This window comes from Colletotrichum higginsianum, chromosome 10, assembly GCF_001672515.1.
Source record: "Colletotrichum higginsianum IMI 349063 chromosome 10, whole genome shotgun sequence".
Lineage (NCBI taxonomy): Eukaryota > Fungi > Ascomycota > Sordariomycetes > Glomerellales > Glomerellaceae > Colletotrichum > Colletotrichum higginsianum.
In genome coordinates this window covers 2,154,051-2,174,434 of record NC_030962.1, presented here as the reverse complement: position 1 = coordinate 2,174,434, position 20,384 = coordinate 2,154,051, and the positions used below count along the sequence as shown (strand labels likewise).

The window sequence follows — 20,384 nt, the reverse complement described above, 5'->3', positions numbered from 1 at the left end:
GAAACGCTGGCGGGATGAAGAATGTATTACTATCGCAAAGGTTGTGATTTAAAACTGATACCGAAAACAAATGTACGCTTTATATGCTTGGTGGTTCGAATGTCAACATCAGGATAATGACACGATAAGACTAGACACCGCCAATTACGCCCATCGCGCCTGCAGATTTGACTCATTGGAGGATCGGACCGGATCATGGTGCCGGTGGCGGGTATCGTCGGGACCGGCTCCAGTAATGAGAGGGGTGAGAAGTTTGAGCCGATGGGGGGCTCGACACGGCACGGCGAGCGGCCAACATGGGAATGCAGCACGTGTTCTGCGACGCCTGTTTTGTAGGAGGAGACGTAATGTGTTAGTGGTCGGGCGAAGAGCGGAACTGCCGGACGAGGGTGGTTGCATAATCTGGTTCCCGGCCCGGCCGACGTTGCTCCTCGCCGGAACGTCAGACTTATTGGGAAACCTCGACGACGAGGGCGCCCAACGTCCTCCCAAACTACTGATTCCCCTTTAGGCAGGCCCACGGCCAGAGTCAATGACACACATCGTGCCGAGATTGCAGTGGTCAAAAGCCATCCATGTAAGGCCTGTTGAACTTCGAGGACTACCTCACCGTTTCGCCATGTTAAGTCACATTAAGTTAGGTATAGTGTCTGAGTGTGTAGACGCGTAGATGCGTTCGTCGGCCCCCTGTGGCTCGTAAGAAGCCCGGAATTCTTCCTGTTACCTGATTTACAGCTCCAACTTAAAATTGTGAGCTGATTTTTTGACACTGCGTCAAGCACCCGTCACATGAGGAGCCAGCGTAGGGCAATTTCGACGTCAATGCCCGTCCAAGAGTAGGCAGAAGGTTGGCAGAAGGTTGTCGATGGCTCAAAGCCTGCTCGAGTGTGAGTTTACGAGCTCAAGAGCACATCGTCGAGGCCCAGGCTTATTCTTACGCCAGCCAATGCTTCCTGAACCTTGAACACTGCCGATCAAGACTGAAGTTGCCATTGTCTGGCCGCGTGCCGCCTCAGGGCAGGTAGGTGGGTAAGTGTTCTTGACGGCGAACTTGGCCATCGTGTGGATCAGGTGTCGAGAACGTCTTACCCTACAGGTTGTCCTATCAGTGGGCCGTCGCCGAACAGCAAAGGATGCAGATGCGGCCGTCGTCTTCCGGCCAACGGGCGTCATTGTGGGAAACCAACAAGTCCAGAGCGGTCTTCAGAAGGGGTCCCGAGTATGAGCAAAGTAAGGAAACAAAAGTATTTGCAGGAACGGTAGAAACAACAGAAACAACAGAGTCAAAGAGTCGTGATGTGACGATAGGATTGGTAGCACACGTGCAGATGGGTAGGTCGGTAGGAAGGCAGGTTTTCGTACGTGCCTGGTCTCTGGCCGGATTCGGTAGCAGCCGAAACGCACGACAGCTGGGCGGCCAAGGCTTATTCGCTTAGCCTTCTTCGAAGCTGGACTGAGATAAGTACTTAAGCAGGCAGGTAGGTAGCCAAGAAGGAATCTTAGAGGCTATACGTACTGCGTATGAAGTAAGGTACCTTATCTACCAGCGTATGGAGTAGTTATCTCCCAAGGTAAGAACCCGAGCATCAGTCAGTGCATCAGTGCATCAGTGCCAAAGTGTGGCTTGCAGAAGTCAGAGCCCCGAGTTGTCCTCGTGGCTGCCGGCCAATTCTTACAGGGGCACCCTCGCCAGCGCACTCCACTGCGGGAGGCGCGCCAAGAAGCATCCAAGCCCCTGACAAATCTCAGGGACGACTTTTCTCGTTCGGGCAACTGGCCGAGAAACCCTCTTTCTGCCTCTCTTTCTCAGTCTCTCAGTCTTTCAGTCTCTCTCTCCTCGCTTTCTTTCCGTGTGTCACTCACACTCCTACCCACACGCCCCTCCTCTGGAGGTTGTCCATCTATTCGGTCCCAAGTCTGAGCGGCTGGAGAACTTCCCCTGGCGCCACCGGCTTCTTCCCTGTATCCGCCATCTGATTCCGTCATCTTAGCTGGCTGTACCTTATTTCCTCTTCTCTTACATACCATAGGGCCCCGTCCGCTGGGATATGTGCTTCGACACTGACGACGAGGACGAGGTGCCTTGGTGCATGATGCAAACACATGTCATCTCGCTCTGGACCGAGGGGAGGCGTGGGCTCTACCAGAAGACGATGACTTCAGGGGGCAGACCGTTCGATTCGCTTTTGTTCCATTTACCGGGCCGAACCAGGAGAGTTGCACGCCCTCAAAGACCAGGGAACGATTGTCGAATTTAACGAACCTGTCTTCTCCTTGAATTGGCCTTACCCAGAGCGGATGCTGATGCGAGAAACGCTGCATGCTAGTACCTTTTGTATTCTATTTACTTTATCCCCCCCCCTTCAACCCCTCATTTGGAAGCGGGCACCTGTTTTACGACCTTCGGCAAGCATCAAATCGGCGCGGCCACCGCATTCCTTCTGCCATTTAACAATTGGTCGTGTGAGCCTGTCCGTATGCTTGGGCGCCCATGTACGATGGATATATTTCCACCATTGGTGACGGCAGGTCACGGAACTTGCTAACACATGGCTACGCGTTTGCTGTACCTGGTTAGGATTCCAAGTCGTTCCAGACTACCTACCTACCTCCACCAAGCTAAGTACAGAGAGGGGGGTAGCCCACGTTCCACAAACGGTCTGACGGTCGGCCCTGTTCCGACGACACAGCACGGGACACAGGCACAGGGCACTGACCCGCCGCAAAGAACACAAAAAGAGGCAAAGACCAGAAAGCAAAGATGGAAGGCGGGTCGAGAGTAAGAAGTCTGCGTGCCCTGGACCACTCCTCCATGCCCGAACATGGCGGGTTTCGACACTGAAACTGAGTCGACGCACGCCACGGCGTTAGGGTGGAGAGAACAAGGTCGATCCCCCCTGCCAGCCTTGCGGCCAACCCAATCACGGCCCCTGATCTTTGCCGGCATGAACGACGCATCAAGAGATCTCACACAGTACCCTGCCCCCTCGGCCGGTTTGAGACCCGTTCTTCATCTATTTCTCTCTCCCAATATCTCTCAGTCGTCTCTATCGGGCCTTCACTGTTCAGGAAACAGGAACCAGAGGCACATCAGTGATATAACTTCGCCGACCAGGTACTTACGTACAGTATTTCGGTTCCGAGGTTGGGATTGGCCGACGAGCCCCTGTCCTGCCACAAGGTGACACCTGGCTGGGCTGCTCTCTCTCTCTCTCTACCTAGGATCCCGTACCAGTAATGACCTTGTGAGGACTGGAGACCGAGGACTGAGGCCTCTTGTTCTAGGTTATCCATCCCGTAGCAGCGCGCGCGCGGCTGGCCCAGACGCAGACGCAACCACAAGATCAAGACCAGCGTCTGTCCCGTCGTGGGCTTGCTGTCAGGGTCTGCACACACGCCCCCCCTTGATACTGCATACCAAGGTATGTGGTAAGTAGATAGCCTTGGTTGTCTTCTGCCGGTTCCTCTAGCTTTATTCCCTCTTCGCCTGTTGTCCGCGTGCCCCGTCTCCACTCCACTCTCTTGCGTCCCCGAACTTCGAAGACGATCGAGAGAGAACCGCCGCCTAACTTCGCTTTACGGCGCGTGGTCTAAACTCTTAACTCCATCCCACACTCTCCTTCATACCATCTATCTGCCACCTCTTGGGGTCTTCTTCCTGCCATGTTCATTTCTGGTTAATCGTCGAATGTTACCATATTGCGACGGCATTCTCACCATGATTCGTTCTCTTTCCTAAGATTTTATTCCTACAACATCCTCCCTCCCCCATTGACTGGGTTTTCTTCATTCTACCCCGGCCGGCCCGCGGCCCCGACGAACAAAAATGCTCATTCCAGGAATCGTCCAGGCATTGATCGCCGCCCTTACCTTGTCAGTCGCCCATCCATCCATCCTTCCGTCGTTGAAGTTGAAGTTGAAAAGAGTCGGAGTTTGTGGTACACATGGGACGTTAGTGGGGGGCATGGAGAAAGAGGCAGAAAATTATGGGATGAGGAGGGCACACTTGGGCTAACACTACAGCAAAACAGTGGCATCGTTATCCAAGCCGCGACGCCCTTCGTCTTTCCTTTAGCAAAGGGCCATGGATCAAAAATCCTTCGGGACGGTCTGAGGCTGGTCCTCATCACATTCCTTGTATCCTCTGCCCTGTGGGCTCAAATCGACTTTGCCGCCCTCACCATCGATCCGACCTCGATCTCCGGGTGCCAAATCGCCGTAATTTTTACCTCTATCTTCGATCAACTAGCACGCGTTGCCCTCGAACAGTTCCTCCTATGGGCCATCAACGCAAACGCCGCCGCGCCCGTTGGCACTATGGTGTACCAGGCCGTCCTCGGCGTGCGCTTCGTCTTGGGTGCTGTTTTTGTTGGATTCCAAAAGGCACAAATCGCCACCGTCTGCGTAGCTAGGAACGATGTGTTGGCCATCGGAGCTGTCGTTATGGTCACCGACTTTGCTGTGGTCGGCATGCTCGCCTTCAGAGCCAACTCCATCGACATCACGACCGTGCAAATCAAGAAGGCCACCATGTGGACTGTTGGAGCCCTAGGTCTTTGGACCGCAGTGAGTAATTGCCTCGCCGAGCTGGTGCTTCGGAGTGCTGACCATGCGACGCAATCGTAGACAAGCATTCCTCTACTCCTGGGCATTGACACAATCGAGTTACTCTTCAGGACTGCCCTCCCTGCTACCGGCCTGTCGATTCTCCTCAGTACGTTGGGACGACGTGGGTCGCCGCATTGGTTGCTTGGCTAACCACTCGCAGGTATCCTTACGGGTAACATTGGGATATTGCTGCCTCCTCGGCAGAAGAACCCTATTCATCCAGATGCGCAGTCGCCGCGTGATATTAGTGCCAGCAGAGACATTTCAACCTCAGACACCGACCATCCACCATCGCAGTACGAGGACCTCAAAACCGGCACGATCACCACCGTCACAACTTTTAACCAGCCAAGAGGCTTCATGGCAGGAGTTGGAGGCGCCCTGCCTACCATCGCCGGCTCCGTACCGGGCCAGGCCAATATAGGAGTTGGCGGCGTTCCTGTTCAGGGCCAGCTGTTTCCACCGACCCGTGCACAGACAGCCCCGGTCAGGGAAAGCAGGAGAGCCGAGGTGAAGCCCGGTATTCTGAACAAGAGGAGCATATTTGACAAGATCGGGCCGGGCTTGAGCATGAAGAAGGCTATCTCCAACCCGATCCTCCAGGAAACCGGGGAACAGAACCCCTTCAGTAAGATTGCCACGGTTGACCTCGCCACTGCCGCAAGGAACGACAGAGAAAGGAGGGGCAACGACCTGACCATGCAACGGAATTCCAACACCTTCAACGCCCACCGTCCCGCTCCTAAACCTCCTGCTATCACGCCAGAGGAGACTCTCAAGAGAGCTCAGAGCGGCAAGCGGAAAGAAGTGGCTTCGGCCTCAACCCCGGTTCCGGTGGAGCCCCAGCAACTCAGATCCATTGGACTGATGTCGAATCCCCCGGCAACAACTTCGTCTGCTCAATTATCTCCCGGAGTCGAGGAAATTCGACGCAGGTCTCCTAGACATATACCCGAGAGTTACCAACCGCCGGAGAAACAGGGGCCAAGGCCGGTCACGCCCCCGCCAGCGATCTCCATGTCCAACGTCTTGCCGCCTCGCCCACCGCGGCCTGAACGACCCCTGAGCCCCTTCGAGACGGTGGAACGGTTGACGATCGAACCCATCGTAGAGGAGTTGCTAAGCCCAAAGACGCTCGGTCGATCCGCAAGAGAAACGTCCCCTGCGACCACTACCCAGCCTATGTCGCCACAGGTTGCCCTGGTACCTCCGCCCAAAAGCGCCGCTCGCTCGATGTCGCCCAAGAAGCCGGATCTCCCGCCGACTTGGCCCATACAAACCGTAGTAGACCCCACAATCCGGCCGTCCAGACAAAAGCCGCTGTCACCCAAGACACCGCCGGGTGGTACTTTGCAACGCCGGCCGACTGGCGGCCTGCCATCTCATCCGAGGGCGATGACCATGAGACCTATGGCCAAGGATCCATCTGTCCCCCAGGAGCAGACTGTCTTATTTGTCAACAACATCCGGTACAACGACCCCACGGCGGTGCAGAGCATCATCCAGGGAGCTACGAGCCAGTCCGCCAAGACGCCTCTGCCGTTTCAGTCTCCTGCTCCAGCTCTCAAGTCGTCAAACTCCGTCGTCCATCGACCTCGTCCTATTCCCAGACAACAGGGCAAAGACCGCCAGATTTTCCCAGCCGAAAATTCTCCCAACCACAAAAGGAGCAAGTCTGGCGGCTCGATCATCAGTAGAAAATCCATCTTGATGTCAAACCCTGGAAGTCCCACTCAACTGCCGCCTCTGCCGCCGCCACCCAAGAGCGCCGGTAGCCACCCCGTACGGGCGCTGCCCAACGATACCAAAAGCATGACGTTTGACGAAAAAATGGTTCTATTCTTTCCCGGCGCACTGGGCAATGCGGGCGCGGAAGGCAAGCCCAGAACGCCCGTCCCCGATATGCCTGTTGTTCCTTCGGTTTACAAGCCAGTGAGCAATCTGATCAATGAGGCTCAGGATGCATGGGATTCGGAAAGTAGCCGTGACCAGTCGAAGCAGTCTGATCGTTCGACCAAGACCTCTATTCGTACTCAAAGCATCCTTGAGATCGAGGAAGCTGTCCTCCCGGATATACCGCCTCGCTTCACGTCCAAGTTCAGTGTCGACACCTCGGTCATTACCGGCAGACCCGACGAACACGAGTCTTGGATTCCCACTCTTCCGATGAACGATGGCCTCCAAGGCAATGTGTTGTATGACGGAGCCAAGCGCCAGTCATCGCCCATCATTCCTATACGCAACCCCAGCTTCTCCGAGTTCAGTGAAGCGAGAACTGCGAGGACACGCGACGAGGAGACTACCACGAACTGGGGATCCATCCACTCGCCCGTTGCTGCGGTGAACATCCAGGAGGTCACGCACATGCCCAAGCCCACGTGGATTCAGCCGCGTGACGAGCGCAACCCCCGGGACCTGTCTATGATCAGCCACAATGACGGCAAGGAGGTCATGACGATTATGCTTGACGCATCCATGGAACACGAGAGAGATGCCGAGGTCCCGCCGGCGCGCGAAAGCCCTGTGGATCTCCCCGACGTGGACGTCGCCAACCGCGGTGCCCACTGGCATCGCCGCATCGGCGACGAGAGCATCACCTTTTCCGAGCGCAAGGAGAAGGTGCAGTCGCGCCGACAGCCCCCGCCGATGCCTCTTCGATTGAGATCTCCCGTCAAGAAGATTGCCGTTGTGATGCACGCTGCTGAGCCTTCACCCTTGGAGTCGCCGCAGCATGCGTACGAAATGATCCAGGCGCAGCTCAAGAAGCTCGAGGAGCCCAACAGGGACTCGTACGAGAGCGAGGGACAGAGGATTCGCTTGCTCGAGTCCTTGGAAGCTGAAATGGGGCAGCAAGAGAACCAGTGGCACGAGATGCAGCACGGTCTCAGTCGCAACTCCCTGTCTACAGTTGGAACGACTTCGGTCCGCAACTCGCAACACGCTCCCACATCTGTGGACTTGCAAGCCGCTCCCAGCAACGATGTGACACTTCAAGAGATCCCCCAGCGGAACAACATTGCATTAGACCGGCGAGCTTCCCGTCGCGCCCGGATGGGAAGTAGCGGAAAGCCGTCCAACGAGGACCTGAGAAGCGCTTCGTCCATCTCGTCGCAGAGCAATGACAACGACAAGCGCACTAGCCTCTGGGAACAGCGGTTGGCGGACGCTCAAACGGAATACATGGAAAATGCATCCGAACTATTGGCAAAGCGAAACCTCAATTTCTTGTCTGTCTCAAAGGCGCCCTTGAGCGCCGCGGCGTTGCAGCTGGGAAGTCCTACCCCACCGGACACCGACGAGTCCGACGCCGACCCCGATGACGCTCAGATGTTCGCGAGGAGGGTCGTGCCGAACGAGCGAGCCGCACTATCGGAAGGCCTATGGAAACCCGACTCGCCAGTTTATTTTGAGCGCGAGCAGCCGCCGCTGCTTTGGGCTCCGGCACACCACAATGTCGCGACTACGTCGTCTTCCCCGAGCGGCGATGCTGACGCCCTGCCTGGCCCCTCCTCCGTTCGCCCTGCGACGCGCAAAGTCTCCTGTCCCCTAAATATCTCGAGCTCGCAACTCTGGCAACCCGATCACACCGCTGCTGCAAAGCTGCGCTTCACCTCGGGACTGTGGCGTGTATCGTGGGTTCCTGAAGCTCCCAAACCCCAGACGCGTCCCGTCACGCAGCGACCACCGAGGCGAAGCAAGCGCGTTACCCTCCTCCCCGACATCCTCGAGAGCCCTCAGCCGCTCCCCGACAAGCGTGGCACCCTCGGCATCTTCCAGTTCCCCTGGGGCGAGAGGTCAGACACTGCGACAGTACAGCCGCAGCCCAGTCACTTGTTGATGGCTATGCCCGGTACTATGTCAACTGGTGGATCAGCAATTCGTGCCGCATTGGAAGCTCGCGCAAAGCAGCTCGAATCTGCAGAATACTCTTCTTCCTTCTTTGACGACTACGACGACGAGGAAGAGGGTGACGACCAAGTTTCTGACATTGAAGAAGAGGAGGACGACGACGACGACAGTGACGACGGCTTCGACGAGACCACCCTCTGGGAAATTGCCAGCCTCTTGCAGTCTGACCAGGTGCCTTCCAAGAACAGCCTTCTCCCCCAACCGGCTTTATACCGCCCTGATTCTTTCGTGGAGGAGTACATCTCAGAGCTCTCGCAGTCGGAATACGAAGATTCCGAGGACGAAAGGGCCGCCGCCGGCGACGAGGATACAAAACACGACAGCATGGTCATTACCGTCGCCGCCGCGCCGGAGACCATATCCGCCGCGCCAGCGCCTGTGTCGCCTCTCTGGAACCCTGAGCCAAAGACCCTCGTCATCACCCACATGGCGATAGGTCTACCGCAGCCCGACGCTCGTTTGTGGAGAGGCTACGTCGAGAAGATGACAGCTGCCCCCCGCGTCCGCGAGCATCTCCCAGAGCCCGCCGTTATCCACAGCTCCGCCCTCTGGAGCCCACCGGTGAAGAGGCCCGCACCAAAGACGGCCGGCCCTCTCTGGAGCAAGCCGCAATATCGGGCGGCCAAGACGCTGTGGGCTGCTCAGCCTGCCGTCGTCTACACCGAGTCCGCCGGTCTCTTCGACCCTGGTCACAAGCGCACCTGCTTTAGGACAACATCAGCCGAACCCATCGGCTTCCGCATGCCTTCAGGTGCCAGGATGACGTCTGAGGAGCTTCCACAGCTCATGTCAGCCAGCCTCTGGGCCTTTACTCCTGCCGTGGTTCGCGTCGAGAACTGGATGTCCCTGTCCTCAGTCGGACCCCGCTCACCACTCGAGGCCGGCTCTTCGGGCCGCTCAACACCATCTTTGGACACCGCATCAACGAGATCTGATGATGAAGGGGCCGTTTCTGACTTCGAGCCGCTTCCCGAAGTCCCCGTCGAGAAGGCGACCTGGTGGGATCCTTCCGATGACAAGATGCCCCAGCCGGCCCAGGCAGCGCCGCAGTTGGAGCCCCTTCGTCGCACCAAGGCCGCGCCCGCCGAATGGGGTGCCTCTTCGAATGAGGCCGTCGGCTCCGTTCCTTTGCTGCATCTCGTCCGCAACGAGACTACCCCCGCGGAATGGACTGCGGCTTTGAATCACGCCATGGCCTTGTCGTTCAACGTTGCCGCTTCTCACCCAGCCTTCGCAGGCTCCGCAATCGAGACTACGACCCGCGATCCCGCCGTTGCCAACCCAGTTTTCTTCAGCACATCATCACCGGGCCCCGTCGAGCAACCCGCCTCCTGCGCCCCCGAAGAAGAGCCCGTCAACCCCATGCCGACTTCCCATTCCACCCCTCTCTGGTCCGCTCCCATGGTCACGGTTCCCAAGGACACAGGCATCATGTGGATCCCGGCGACCAAACCTCGCATCCATGCCCACGATGCAGCGCCTATGAAGCCCGAGGACCCCGAGTCCCGCCGTCTGCGCATCAAGCGCGCCAAGACGGAGGCGTCTTCGTCGCTATCGGCTCTCGTCAGCTTCGACGGTCAGGTGATGTGGAATCGCTTCTATGGCGCCGAGCTGCGCCGCGTGACGCCGCGTGGCGGCGGACGCGACTGGCTCGAGGGCGCGGCTAAGCCGCCAGTCTCCAAGGTCGTCTTTCGTTATTGAAATAAGCACGAATTCAGGGGGGAGGGATATCTCACCTAGATGACTCGGTCGGTAGGATCTGAGGGCGTACCAGGCGACAGAAGGAATGATGACCATGTACGAGGGAAAAGGTCTCTAGATAGCCTTGGCTTTCGTTCGACCTTGACGCGCACACACCGCAGTAGTGTCAACTATTCATTTCTCTTGTTTCAGCAAAATGCGGTTTCTCTCTTTCCCTTCCCTATCCTTCGTTTTAGGTCACAATTCCACCCCCCTGGATACCCCCCCCTTTTTTCCAGATTGTCCCTCATCTCAGCTACTTGCTACATATACGGACTATCTATCTAATGAGGGCTCTCTTTCCCAGCAGAGCCAGCCATTCACTTGCTGCTACCAGCGTCGCGAAAGAACCGGGAGTCTCTTGTTTCTCCAGATTAATCCGTCGTCAGAGGTATCTCATGTCAGATCAAAATAAAATGTCAGGTTTTTTCCAGCTTGCATGATACATGATTTCCACAGCCGCCCTGTGGCAATTATGTGAGCAAAAAAAACCTGATGTTGCCAACGATGTAAAACCCCTAGCTCCAGGTAGTCAGCCGCAAGTATTCGCGTCAAGACGGGTTACAAAGCCCTGTGATATCGGCATGTGGCGGCTGCTGCTATCAATGAGCGTGCACAAGATGGTCAATTAACCTGGAGAGTTTGGGAGACCCCAAAAGTGATGCATTCCTCAACACCAAGGCTATGTGCGATTCTCCTTTCTCAATCGTCATCCCTTATCATCCTCTATGCTGCGCTCATCAACCTGCTGCAACTATCCTTGCTGTATTTGACAAGAACCCCGACACCCTAAGGTAGGTAGGTGCCCAAGACCGTCCCTATTCTGCTTTGTACCACAAACCCCATGCATTATTGGAATAGCGACGGCAACCTAGTAGTATCCGGCCATCCTTCCCGCCGAAGGGAGACAAAGAAGCGGAAAGGGACAAGACGAATAAAAGAGTAGTACCCGCACTTTCTGGATGCGGACGAGAAAATAACCCCCCTCTTTTTCCCCCGACAGAGAGTATTCGGCGCGAAATGAACTCTCATACTGACAGGAAGGAATAGAATACATGTGCCATACACCCAGTGGCGTCTCACTATCCTGAAAATTTGGAGAAGGAAGAGAGAGGAAGAGTGCCGTCAGAAGCTGCTTTGTGACAAATGGGAGAACTGTCAGGATCCTTGAGAGACATAACGAATGCTTGATATAAGCAGCGGGCCGCCCTAAACGCATGACTGTCTTTTTGCTTTTCCTGTTCGTCTACCCATTGTACATACCATAGCCATAATAAGTTGAGGAAAGAGTACGAAAAGAGGTGTCCGAACTGGGTGGACCTTTTTGGTTTGGCTTGATGCCCTCATCATCGCAACGTGGTCAAGCATCGTGTGCGCTTCTCGCTGTCATTCTTAATCATTTCCTTTCTTCCTTCCTCATTCGCGTGCCCGTATCATCGTTCCCCCGTTCCATCACTAGGCGGTGGTAGTCCTGCCCGGCAGTCCACGCGCCCGGGCTGCAGACTCACATGGCGAGATCGTACATGATTACGTCGTCATAAGCCTTCTCTCGTTTTAAGAAAATAATGAAAAGCCGTCAGGGAGGTCCAGCTGCAAAAAGCCGAAGTGCGTCCGTATGCTGGGCTCATTGCCAGCCACAGGTGTCGCGGTAGAATAAGTTCTGCGCATCGATCGAGTCGATGAAGGTGGCCGGGTCATCTTTATGTTGTATGTCGAAGCGTGTAAAAGAAAAGGACCAAGAACCCAATAAACCCTAAGCCGTCGCTATGCAGACAAGAAAAATCAACAGTTATTCGTACATGTACAGGGTCAATGTGACCCGTCGCCGGATGCAGAGCCTGTCGCCATCATCGGGATTTCCGGTGTTGTGATTCAACATCGTGTCCCTCGCCTCAGCTGACGGTCATCATTTGCATCCGTTGCAAGCCGCTCGAAGGCGAAGCATCGACTGATCCGCGGCCGAGCCCAGAATTAGTACTCCGGTTTTGGGGCAGCTTCTTTGGTGGGCTGGACGGCGACGGAGTGTGTTCGGGGGTGAAAACCCGGGTGAAGGCCGGGCTGTCACTGTGCTGGCGGGGCGTCCGGGCTGGGCTCGATGTGATCTGGTCAGCACGGCGAACAACCTCGGAAAGTATGTCCCTAAGGTCGCCTGCGCGTTTGACCAAAGCTTTGAGGCTGTTGGTGCCAAAATGTACTTTGTCGTCGCGTGCCGAGTCGGAGATGGATCGCTGCTGCATAGCATCGAGGACTGATCTCACAATGTCGGTGACGTCGTGACCGCCCATGTTGATGTTGTTCTCAGGTGTCCTCGGCCGTGGAGAAGGAAGCTCGTCCGGGGCGGGACTATTCCCCCCAAAGATGTCGTCGTCTGGCGAGAAGACCGAACGTCTGCGGCCGGCGGGCCGCTCACGAATGACAGCCGTCTTGGACATGTTCAACTCAAGAACCTCGTCGAAGGGGTCTTCCTTCTCGATAGGAGCGGGCGACATAGCATCGAAACCGCTCATGACGGAGGAGTCCACGTCCATGCCCTCCAACTCGTCTTCGTCGGGCGACGCGAGTGCGATGATCCCCTCGGCTTCCTTCCAGACACCGGCATTGGAGCCCCCAAGCATATCCAGGTCCCGGCCGAGTCGACACAGGCGTTTGAGGTCGTTAACGAGCAGAGACAACTCTCTGATGTGTCCAGAGTGTTGCTTGAGGCTTGGCTGGGAGGCCTGGATAGAAGCGGGGACGACCATGGCGAACGAGTTGTCGGCTTCCTTGTCCTCGCTTTCGTTGCCGCCAAATTCGAAATCATCGTCCCAGTCCTCGCTCACAGTCTTGCTGCTCAGTCCCCATGTGCCAAACTTTGGGTTCATCGTCGCGCTATCGGTAGGATCGTGGACGACGGGTACACTCTGACTGCGAACGTGCATGGCCGTAGGTCCCTTCCGAATCGCGGCGCGACCACCTCGGATGTCGAGTTCTTGTTTCCCATAGGCCGTCTTGGGACGAAAGTGGCTGCCGTGATCCACCTTCTCTTGTGTCGGCTCGCTCCAGTCGAATATGTTGCTGCGAGGCCTTTCGCTGGGGTCGTGCGTGGCGTCGGTGTTGCCGTTACCGCTGATGCTAGCGAGCGCCATGCGCAAATTAGGGCTGACGCCGCGCGAGTTCATCGAGCTCGGGGGTGAGAGCTGCTTGCTATAAGCCATTTCATCCTCGTCGCGGGCCCAGTCGTCGTCGAAATCGTCTTCGATTGATAAGCGGCCAAAGTCCTTACTCCCAAGTGAGTACTCGTTCGAGGGTCGTTCGAGGCTGTAGCGCGGCGCCATCACATCGGAGTCAGTGCGTATTCTCGGCTCATGGTTAACACGAACCGGCGTCGGCATGTTCTCATCCTCTTCCATGATCCTGTCGTCTGCATCCCACGAGCGGCCTAGGATCTCTTGGATGGAAAGTCGCTTGGTCTTGGGATGTCCGGCGGTGCTTGGCGGCGACTCATCGAACATGTGATCGAGCGGGGTCTCGGCCGCACGATTGCGATCGGTCTCGGCAGTCCGTAGCGAGTCAAAGACGGTCTCACTCTTGAAATCCGTGTCGTCATCGTCGCCCGAGATGAAATCTCGGGCATCGAAGTCGGAGCTGTTCATAGTTGAGCTTCGATCAGTCTGTGCGCTGCGATTGTATGCGGCGAACGCTGACGAGGCCTGAGAGCTGCCGGAGGGGTGGATGGAGCGTGGAGATGGAGCGGCGCCTCCTGATGCGCCGAGCCTGGAGATGTCGACGTTGAAGCTGGATAGTCGCGACAGCGGAGGCAAGGGCGATGAGGACTTGCGGTCACACGAAATGAACTGTGCAGAGGAAGCGGGGATCAGGCTGGTGCCTGTTGGGTGGTTCGGCGACGATTGGAAGTCGTCTGCGTCTGCAGGCGCAGCATAGTTGTCTGGAGCGCGACCGGGGGATGTCGTCGTAGGCGCAGACACATGCCGCTTATTCCCAACACCACCGTCATTAGACCCCGCCCCGCCGCGTTTTGATCGTCGGAGGCTGCCCGCCCTTGGGATCCAGTTCGGAGAGTTGAAATGCATCGAGATTCGCGAGCGCTTGGTCGGCGTATCCTCTGGTGTCGCAGGGGTATTGTCTTCTTCGGTATCCTTTCCGCCGTCGATCACGTCGAGGGTGTCGTCAATCACAGCGTCGTCCTCGACAAGGGACGGGACGTCTTCGGGAGACGAAACAGTGCCCCCCAGCATACCACCGCTAATAAGATATATAGTCTGTTTCGCGTCACTGGACACCAGTATGCGTTTTGTTATCGCAGAGAAGGATCGTGTACTAGGACTGCGGTCAATCAGGCGATCGGGGGCGCTTCGTGCAATGACATTGGCTCTGCGCGTGTGAAAAAATGAGGTCCACTTGGTGTTTGATTTTGGGGTTTGCAAGGCCGAGTCGGCGCTTGTGTGTGGTGGAGGGGGGGCGGCACCGTCTCGGGCGGGTTGGAGGTAGTGGTCAAAGGAGAACTTGGGTTCGATGATGGGTTCGATGAGATTTACGTCGTGATGGATTTGGTGCAAAGTGGCTGATCTTTGGTGGCTCGTCGCGGGCCGGCGAAGACTGGGAAGGTGCGTCTTGGAACGGCGGCGCATCACAGGGCCGTTCTGGTGAGCCGAAGGCGGTCGCTTGACAAGTTTATTCGGAGGCAGTGGCGGCGGAATCGAGCCAGTCGGCGACAAAATCGGGGCGGCGGAACCGTTTGAGAAGGCGAGGGAATTGCTGTCGAGACCTAGGCTTGATCTGATACTTCCGTGTTGTGACAATGGGCGAAGTGACAATCGTCTCATCCAGGATCCATTGGACGAAACAGAGTCTCTCGGGTCCTCCGTTGAGGGCGGTGCGGTCTGATCTCCCTGCTTCGTGTACGACGCTCTCTTGCTGTGCAGCAAGGACGGTGCAAAACTGAAGTGCGAGCTGAGTGGGCGGTGAGGGCGCGCGGACGACGGCTCGTTCGGGGTCGAGAAGGAGAATTGGTGGTTGGGGAGGGTTGCGTGGCGGGCGTCGTCCGTAGGAGTCGGCAGCTGGGCTACAGAACTGGTGCCGGGGCGCGACGAGACAGGGTGACTGGACAGTCGATGGTTCGGAGGAATGTCTTGTTCGGAGGCTAGTTTCCTCTTGATCGAGGCAGACTGTGTGGACCTTAACTCGTCGTCGGGATGGGCAAAGACGAGACCAAGGGCCGCAGCAGCAACGGCAGTGCCAGTTCCCACGAGCTGAAGAAAGTAATAGGCAACGAGTCAGCTTTGGGGGGAAGGGATAACCCAGGCAACCCGGACAAGATATCAGGGGCATCGGTGTCAAGGAAGGGGAATGGACGAGCGTATGGGAAATGAGGAAGCCCCATATAGTGCGGGCGGTGTTGTGTCTCGTAGGAAGCGCAGAAGGAAGCGTCGACGGTGTTGTTCAAGCGGGTGGTGGGGGGATGCCTGTTGGCATGTACGGATACAGGATGGAGGATATAGCGTGGTCTACCGTAGGTTGGTTGGTAGACAGGCATAGAAGAGGAAAAGCAAGCAAAAGCAACTTACACTGGGGGCGGTCTGCATCATGGCAGAGCGTCGCTATTCTACGCGGAGAACCAACAGACGAGGCCGAGAGGGAGCATGCGGGCGAAGGAGTTGTGGATGCACTCGGGAGACGTGGTCAGCATCGTCAAGACATATGGCCAATCTCTCGGGTCGTGTGTTGAGGAATGCGCGTCGAGGATTGATGTTGTGGCTCGCGGCGCGCGGGCGCGGGTGGGTGTCGGAGGCGGTGGGCGTAGTTCGCAGACTCGACAAGCCGAGAAGAGGACGTCGGGCAATCTTCGAGGGACTACGATGACAATGTCGGGGCGAAGAAGCGGTATGAAGCAAAGGAAACCCCAGATGACGTGAAGGAGAGGGATCAACGAGAGTAAGGCGCAAAAGACAGATGAAAGGCTGTAGAGGACAAAAAAGGCACACAGACAGAAGGGCTCTCGGATGTCCAAGTAATGCGATCAGTGGGTCCAGAAACCCCCTTTTGGACCAGGAACGGAAGTCGAAGAGTAGAAGGGAAGACGATGCAGAGTGAAGAGAAGAAAGGGGTAAACGCGTGCAAGCAACTTGGACGCGGTTGAGATGTAAGGCAAGGAAGGCAAGGAGAGGTAAGGTAAGGTAAGGTAGGTTGAAGTAAAGGTGAGGGTGGGTGAGGGTAAGGTGCGTGCAGTAAGGTGGAATTGGAGATGGATGGATGGATATGGGGGGAGGGTCTCTCCGTCTGTGTACGAGCGTGTGGTTGGAACGAACGGACGTTCGTTCGTTCTCTCGGATGGAGATCCAGGTCCAGGTCCAGGGCCCGGGCCAGGCAGGCCAAGGTTGGATACCTACCTATCTAGGTACCCAGGTATTCAAGGACGCAAGGCTGGCGCTGACCGGACTGGGATGAATGGTGACGGCAGTGCAAGCACAAAGTACGGGCAGGTCCGGTTCTGTTGCGTCTCTTCAGCTGAGGAGAATGGAAAAAGAAGCAGGGCCGTCGTCCGAGAGAGGACAAGACCGGGTTGAGCCAGGCGAGCTGGAGACTGGATTACAAGTTCTGAACTGGGCGAGACCAGGATTCCCGGGGGGGGGGGGGGGGGGGGGGGAGCAGAATGACGGTGGATGTGGAGAAGATGTGGAGGGGGAAAGAATGGATTTGAACACGGACATCCCATGGGAGGGACGAGAGTGAGAATGTGTGTGCTTGTGTTTGAGAAGAGAGCATGAGTCCGTCTCTCTTGCTCGGCTTAGGAGACCTGGGATAGAGTCGACTGTCGCTCGCTCTCTCTTTTTGCTTTCTTTCTCTTGTTTCTTTTTTCTCCCATTCTTTCCCTTCTCTCCTCTTTCTCCTAGGGGAGCGAATAGCACTGATGCCAGTGGGGACGACAGGCCAATACATGCGCCGAAGTACCTGACCTTGCAGTCTGCTCTGCGAATACGTATCTATGTTGGGGACTTAGGTAGGTACCTGTATCTGAACTTGAGCGTACCAGCAAATGAGGTACAAAGTACATCATTCACTCAGGTATTAAGTGGTGCGATGGCAGGCTGAGAAGGGTACGTATCGGCAATGCATTTGGTGGCCAGGTCGTGCATGCGGCGGGTGGGCCACGACTGGAGCAGCGGGAGATGATTGCTGAGGACCTTTTGAGCACTTGGGCCAGTGAAAGGCCGCTGACGATTCCCCTCTTGCAGCGACTCCTCTTCCTCTCCTCCACCTCCTCCTCCTCCTGCAGCGACTTGCAGCCCGGAGAGGCGCCCTGCCTACCCTGCCCTGCTTTGCGTGCTCGCCTGTCTCAGTGGGCCCTGCTTGTCATGTACTGCACCGCGCATTGGGCCGTTCCTTGCTTACTACCACCTTACCGACTTACCAGGTACCAACAGCATTGTAGCGCATCGCCTTAAGTCGAGTCCGGCAATCAAGTAAATAACAGCAGAGGTAAATAACACAGACGCACAACCGACCCTTGGCATTAATTCCAATTGACAAAACGGATGCAGGGCATGGGCACCGAAGCCATATGTAATACTAACACTGGCACCGGAAAGAGAGGCAGGTTGGCAATGTGCGCGACGCGGGAACTGACCGCCACTGTTCTTGCCGTTTCCTTTGTCCTCGCATTAATTGGTTGGTTTGGAAGTCCTGTCGCTTCGTTCCCTCGGCCGCTGCGCAGTGAATGATGCCAAATTCAAATTCTCCGCATCTGATACACCCGTCTTCTCCTCACTGTTCTAGTACCAGACCGACCGACGAGCCTCCATGTCCCATGCCGCCATCCGACTTGAGCGCTTCTTTGTTGACTCCATCTTTCTTGTGCGCTCTGCTCCCTGAACACCCTAAAAAGCAGACCGGCTTTTGTTCGCCCGCCGCTGCTGCTCCTGCAAGTGCCACAACCACCCCTGTTCTCTGTCGCCGTCCAGCGCGCCGTCCAGCGGCCCTCGACCGCCAACGTAATCAGAGGAAGAATTAGACAAGAAAGAAAGAAGGAAAAGAAAAACAAGAAAGGAAAAGGCAACGCAAAAACGGTACCAAAAACGCCGCCCCCAAAGGAATTCGATCAGTCCTAGCGCGGATCAGCTGAGACTTACCATCTCTCGTCCCCCCAGGCCTGCCCCCCAGCTCGGCAGAGCCAAGTAAGTGCCTTTTCTCAAATATCAACTTCAACCATCTCTGCTCTGCTTACCACTCGCTTGCCTCCCCGTGGCCCCGGGCAGCCTCGCGTGCCGCCCATGGCAAACAGTAGCACATTTTGACAAAAATGCCCATGGCCCTCCGACCACTATCCAATATTCGAACCTCCTTTGCAGGACCATGCTTCAGATACTGTACGTTGTTTACCCAACGCTGGGCTGGCGCCGGGCGGGGAGCCTACCAGTGCTAGCGGGTGCACAGATGGCCGCCTCGGTCTCTGTGTGTTTTGTGTGGACCCGTTGGATATCATCAAACCATGAACCCCGACAGCGGCATCGACTACCTATCCCGTCAACATGCCAATATGGGCAAGTCCTCAGCCTTTGTGTCCCCTTGCACGATGGCACAGCGTCAAGCCATACTCGCTTCGCTTCTGACACCTGCAGCAACTCATTTCTGCTTCCGAGCCGATCAACAAGAGGCTCTCCGTCTATTCTCTCTCTCTTCCGTCCTTGTCCGGCGAGTCGCCAAGTTTGCGCTGTTCTGCGCCCCCCTGGCGCCGCCATCGCCGCCCCTCGTGTCACTGTCGTCAGTCGTCACCCATTCAGCCCATGGGCATCTGCATATTCATTGAACGAACACACATATGGCTGGCTGGCCGGACGGCTGGCTCGTACACGGCACCTGTACCAGGCATGCGCACGTGGGCTATTCAGGCTGAGGAAAGACTGTGGTTCTGGTTTCCTGCCATCCTATTTTTGTTGCCGTCCCAAAATAAAAGATGCCGACGCGACCGCATCGCACGCACACACAGAGAGGTCTATTTAATTTCAAATGACCGGCGCAACTTATAGTCTGTGACTCTTGTGCAAAGGCAAAGGGAAGGGGGCCGTGGGTACCTAGAGGCAGTGTACCAGTTCGTTGTAAACGCCGGTGTCCCAAAGTTGACCTCTCCCATCAAGCGCAATCATGGATGTGCCTAGGACACTGCAGAGACTCGGACCGGGCGTGCCCCTCCACACCTCCAACCTAGTGCCGCTGGGCGATTGGAGGCCAAGAAATAGACTATGGGATTTCATCTGAAGACAGAGAACATCGTTGGGCTGCACGGCTTGGACTCCGGCACTACGTACGGAAGAAGTGGCCCTTTCTGTTCCCCGCCTCCCGGTATTTCAATCAGATGATTGCCCTACGTACCGTACATCACCAGTTATCTACTTATTTCACCACCTCTTATCCTCAGTTTGGTACCCCCACAAATCCCATACATCTTACATCTTACTATCTGCAGCTGCCGAGCAGCTACTGCAACACTGGTGACCTCTGTAGAACCAAATCACACACATTGCCACGCCAACCGAATCTGTTTTGCCAGATCGTGTAGTGCAGCCCAAAAGAGAAAGCCGCGTGGTTGGACGAGACACCAGGGGAAGTGGGAGAAGGCAGCAGGGACAGATCCAAGTGTGAGGTGATGGACCGGGATGAGACGTCCCGCCACCAGGGGATGAGCAGGGGCCCCTGCGCCCAGGCCACCGTAGTGGATTGCGCTTGTTGACCTATGTTTTGGGTTGCGGTGGCTGCAACAACAACAACAAAACAACAACACCACGCCCGCACCACAAGACGCTGACGTGGAGAACGTAAACAAGTAAACAAGTTACCTAAACAGGATTTGTCGCCCCTCATCTTGTTGATCTCACACACTGCAATGTTTGTGTGGTGCATCGGCCGCAGGCAGGGCCCGTCCCACAAGCGCAATGTATGTATGCTACGTAGGTAGGGACTGGATTTTGCGTCGTCGTTGATAAGGTGGTACTGCAGGCCCGTCGTTTCAACAGGCGCATGACGTGTCTTGCTTGCGATGTCCCCCGGCTGGGCGCTGTGTCTATCTATCAACATGCTTTTTTGTGCCATCTTTTCCCGGTCATTGTTAATCTTTTCAAGGGCGGCACCAAGCA

General features: G+C 56.3%; 4 protein-coding genes across 4 annotated transcripts; 2 read left to right on the top strand and 2 right to left on the bottom strand.

Annotated features, from left to right (window-relative positions):
- Nucleotides 1–785: 785 nt before the first annotated feature.
- On the bottom strand, nucleotides 786–1,173 carry CH63R_14131 (uncharacterized protein; the record flags this gene model as incomplete). Its single annotated transcript, XM_018309105.1, has 2 exons — nucleotides 786–877; nucleotides 939–1,173. The coding sequence occupies 2 exons, from the start codon at nucleotides 1,171–1,173 to the stop codon at nucleotides 786–788; spliced, it is 327 nt and encodes a 108-aa protein (XP_018151423.1).
- Nucleotides 1,174–3,826: 2,653 nt separating this feature from the next.
- Nucleotides 3,827–10,218, top strand: CH63R_14130 (uncharacterized protein; the record flags this gene model as incomplete). Its single annotated transcript, XM_018309104.1, has 4 exons — nucleotides 3,827–3,873; nucleotides 4,032–4,566; nucleotides 4,627–4,714; nucleotides 4,769–10,218. The coding sequence occupies 4 exons, from the start codon at nucleotides 3,827–3,829 to the stop codon at nucleotides 10,216–10,218; spliced, it is 6,120 nt and encodes a 2,039-aa protein (XP_018151422.1).
- A 1,931-nt stretch (nucleotides 10,219–12,149) lies between these two features.
- Nucleotides 12,150–15,839, bottom strand: CH63R_14129 (uncharacterized protein; the record flags this gene model as incomplete). Its single annotated transcript, XM_018309103.1, has 2 exons — nucleotides 12,150–15,506; nucleotides 15,822–15,839. 2 exons carry the CDS (start codon nucleotides 15,837–15,839, stop codon nucleotides 12,150–12,152), a joined length of 3,375 nt encoding a protein of 1,124 aa, XP_018151421.1.
- A 2,903-nt stretch (nucleotides 15,840–18,742) lies between these two features.
- Nucleotides 18,743–19,060, top strand: CH63R_14128 (uncharacterized protein; the record flags this gene model as incomplete). Its single annotated transcript, XM_018309102.1, has 1 exon — nucleotides 18,743–19,060. The coding sequence occupies one exon, from the start codon at nucleotides 18,743–18,745 to the stop codon at nucleotides 19,058–19,060; it is 318 nt and encodes a 105-aa protein (XP_018151420.1).
- Nucleotides 19,061–20,384: the final 1,324 nt, after the last annotated feature.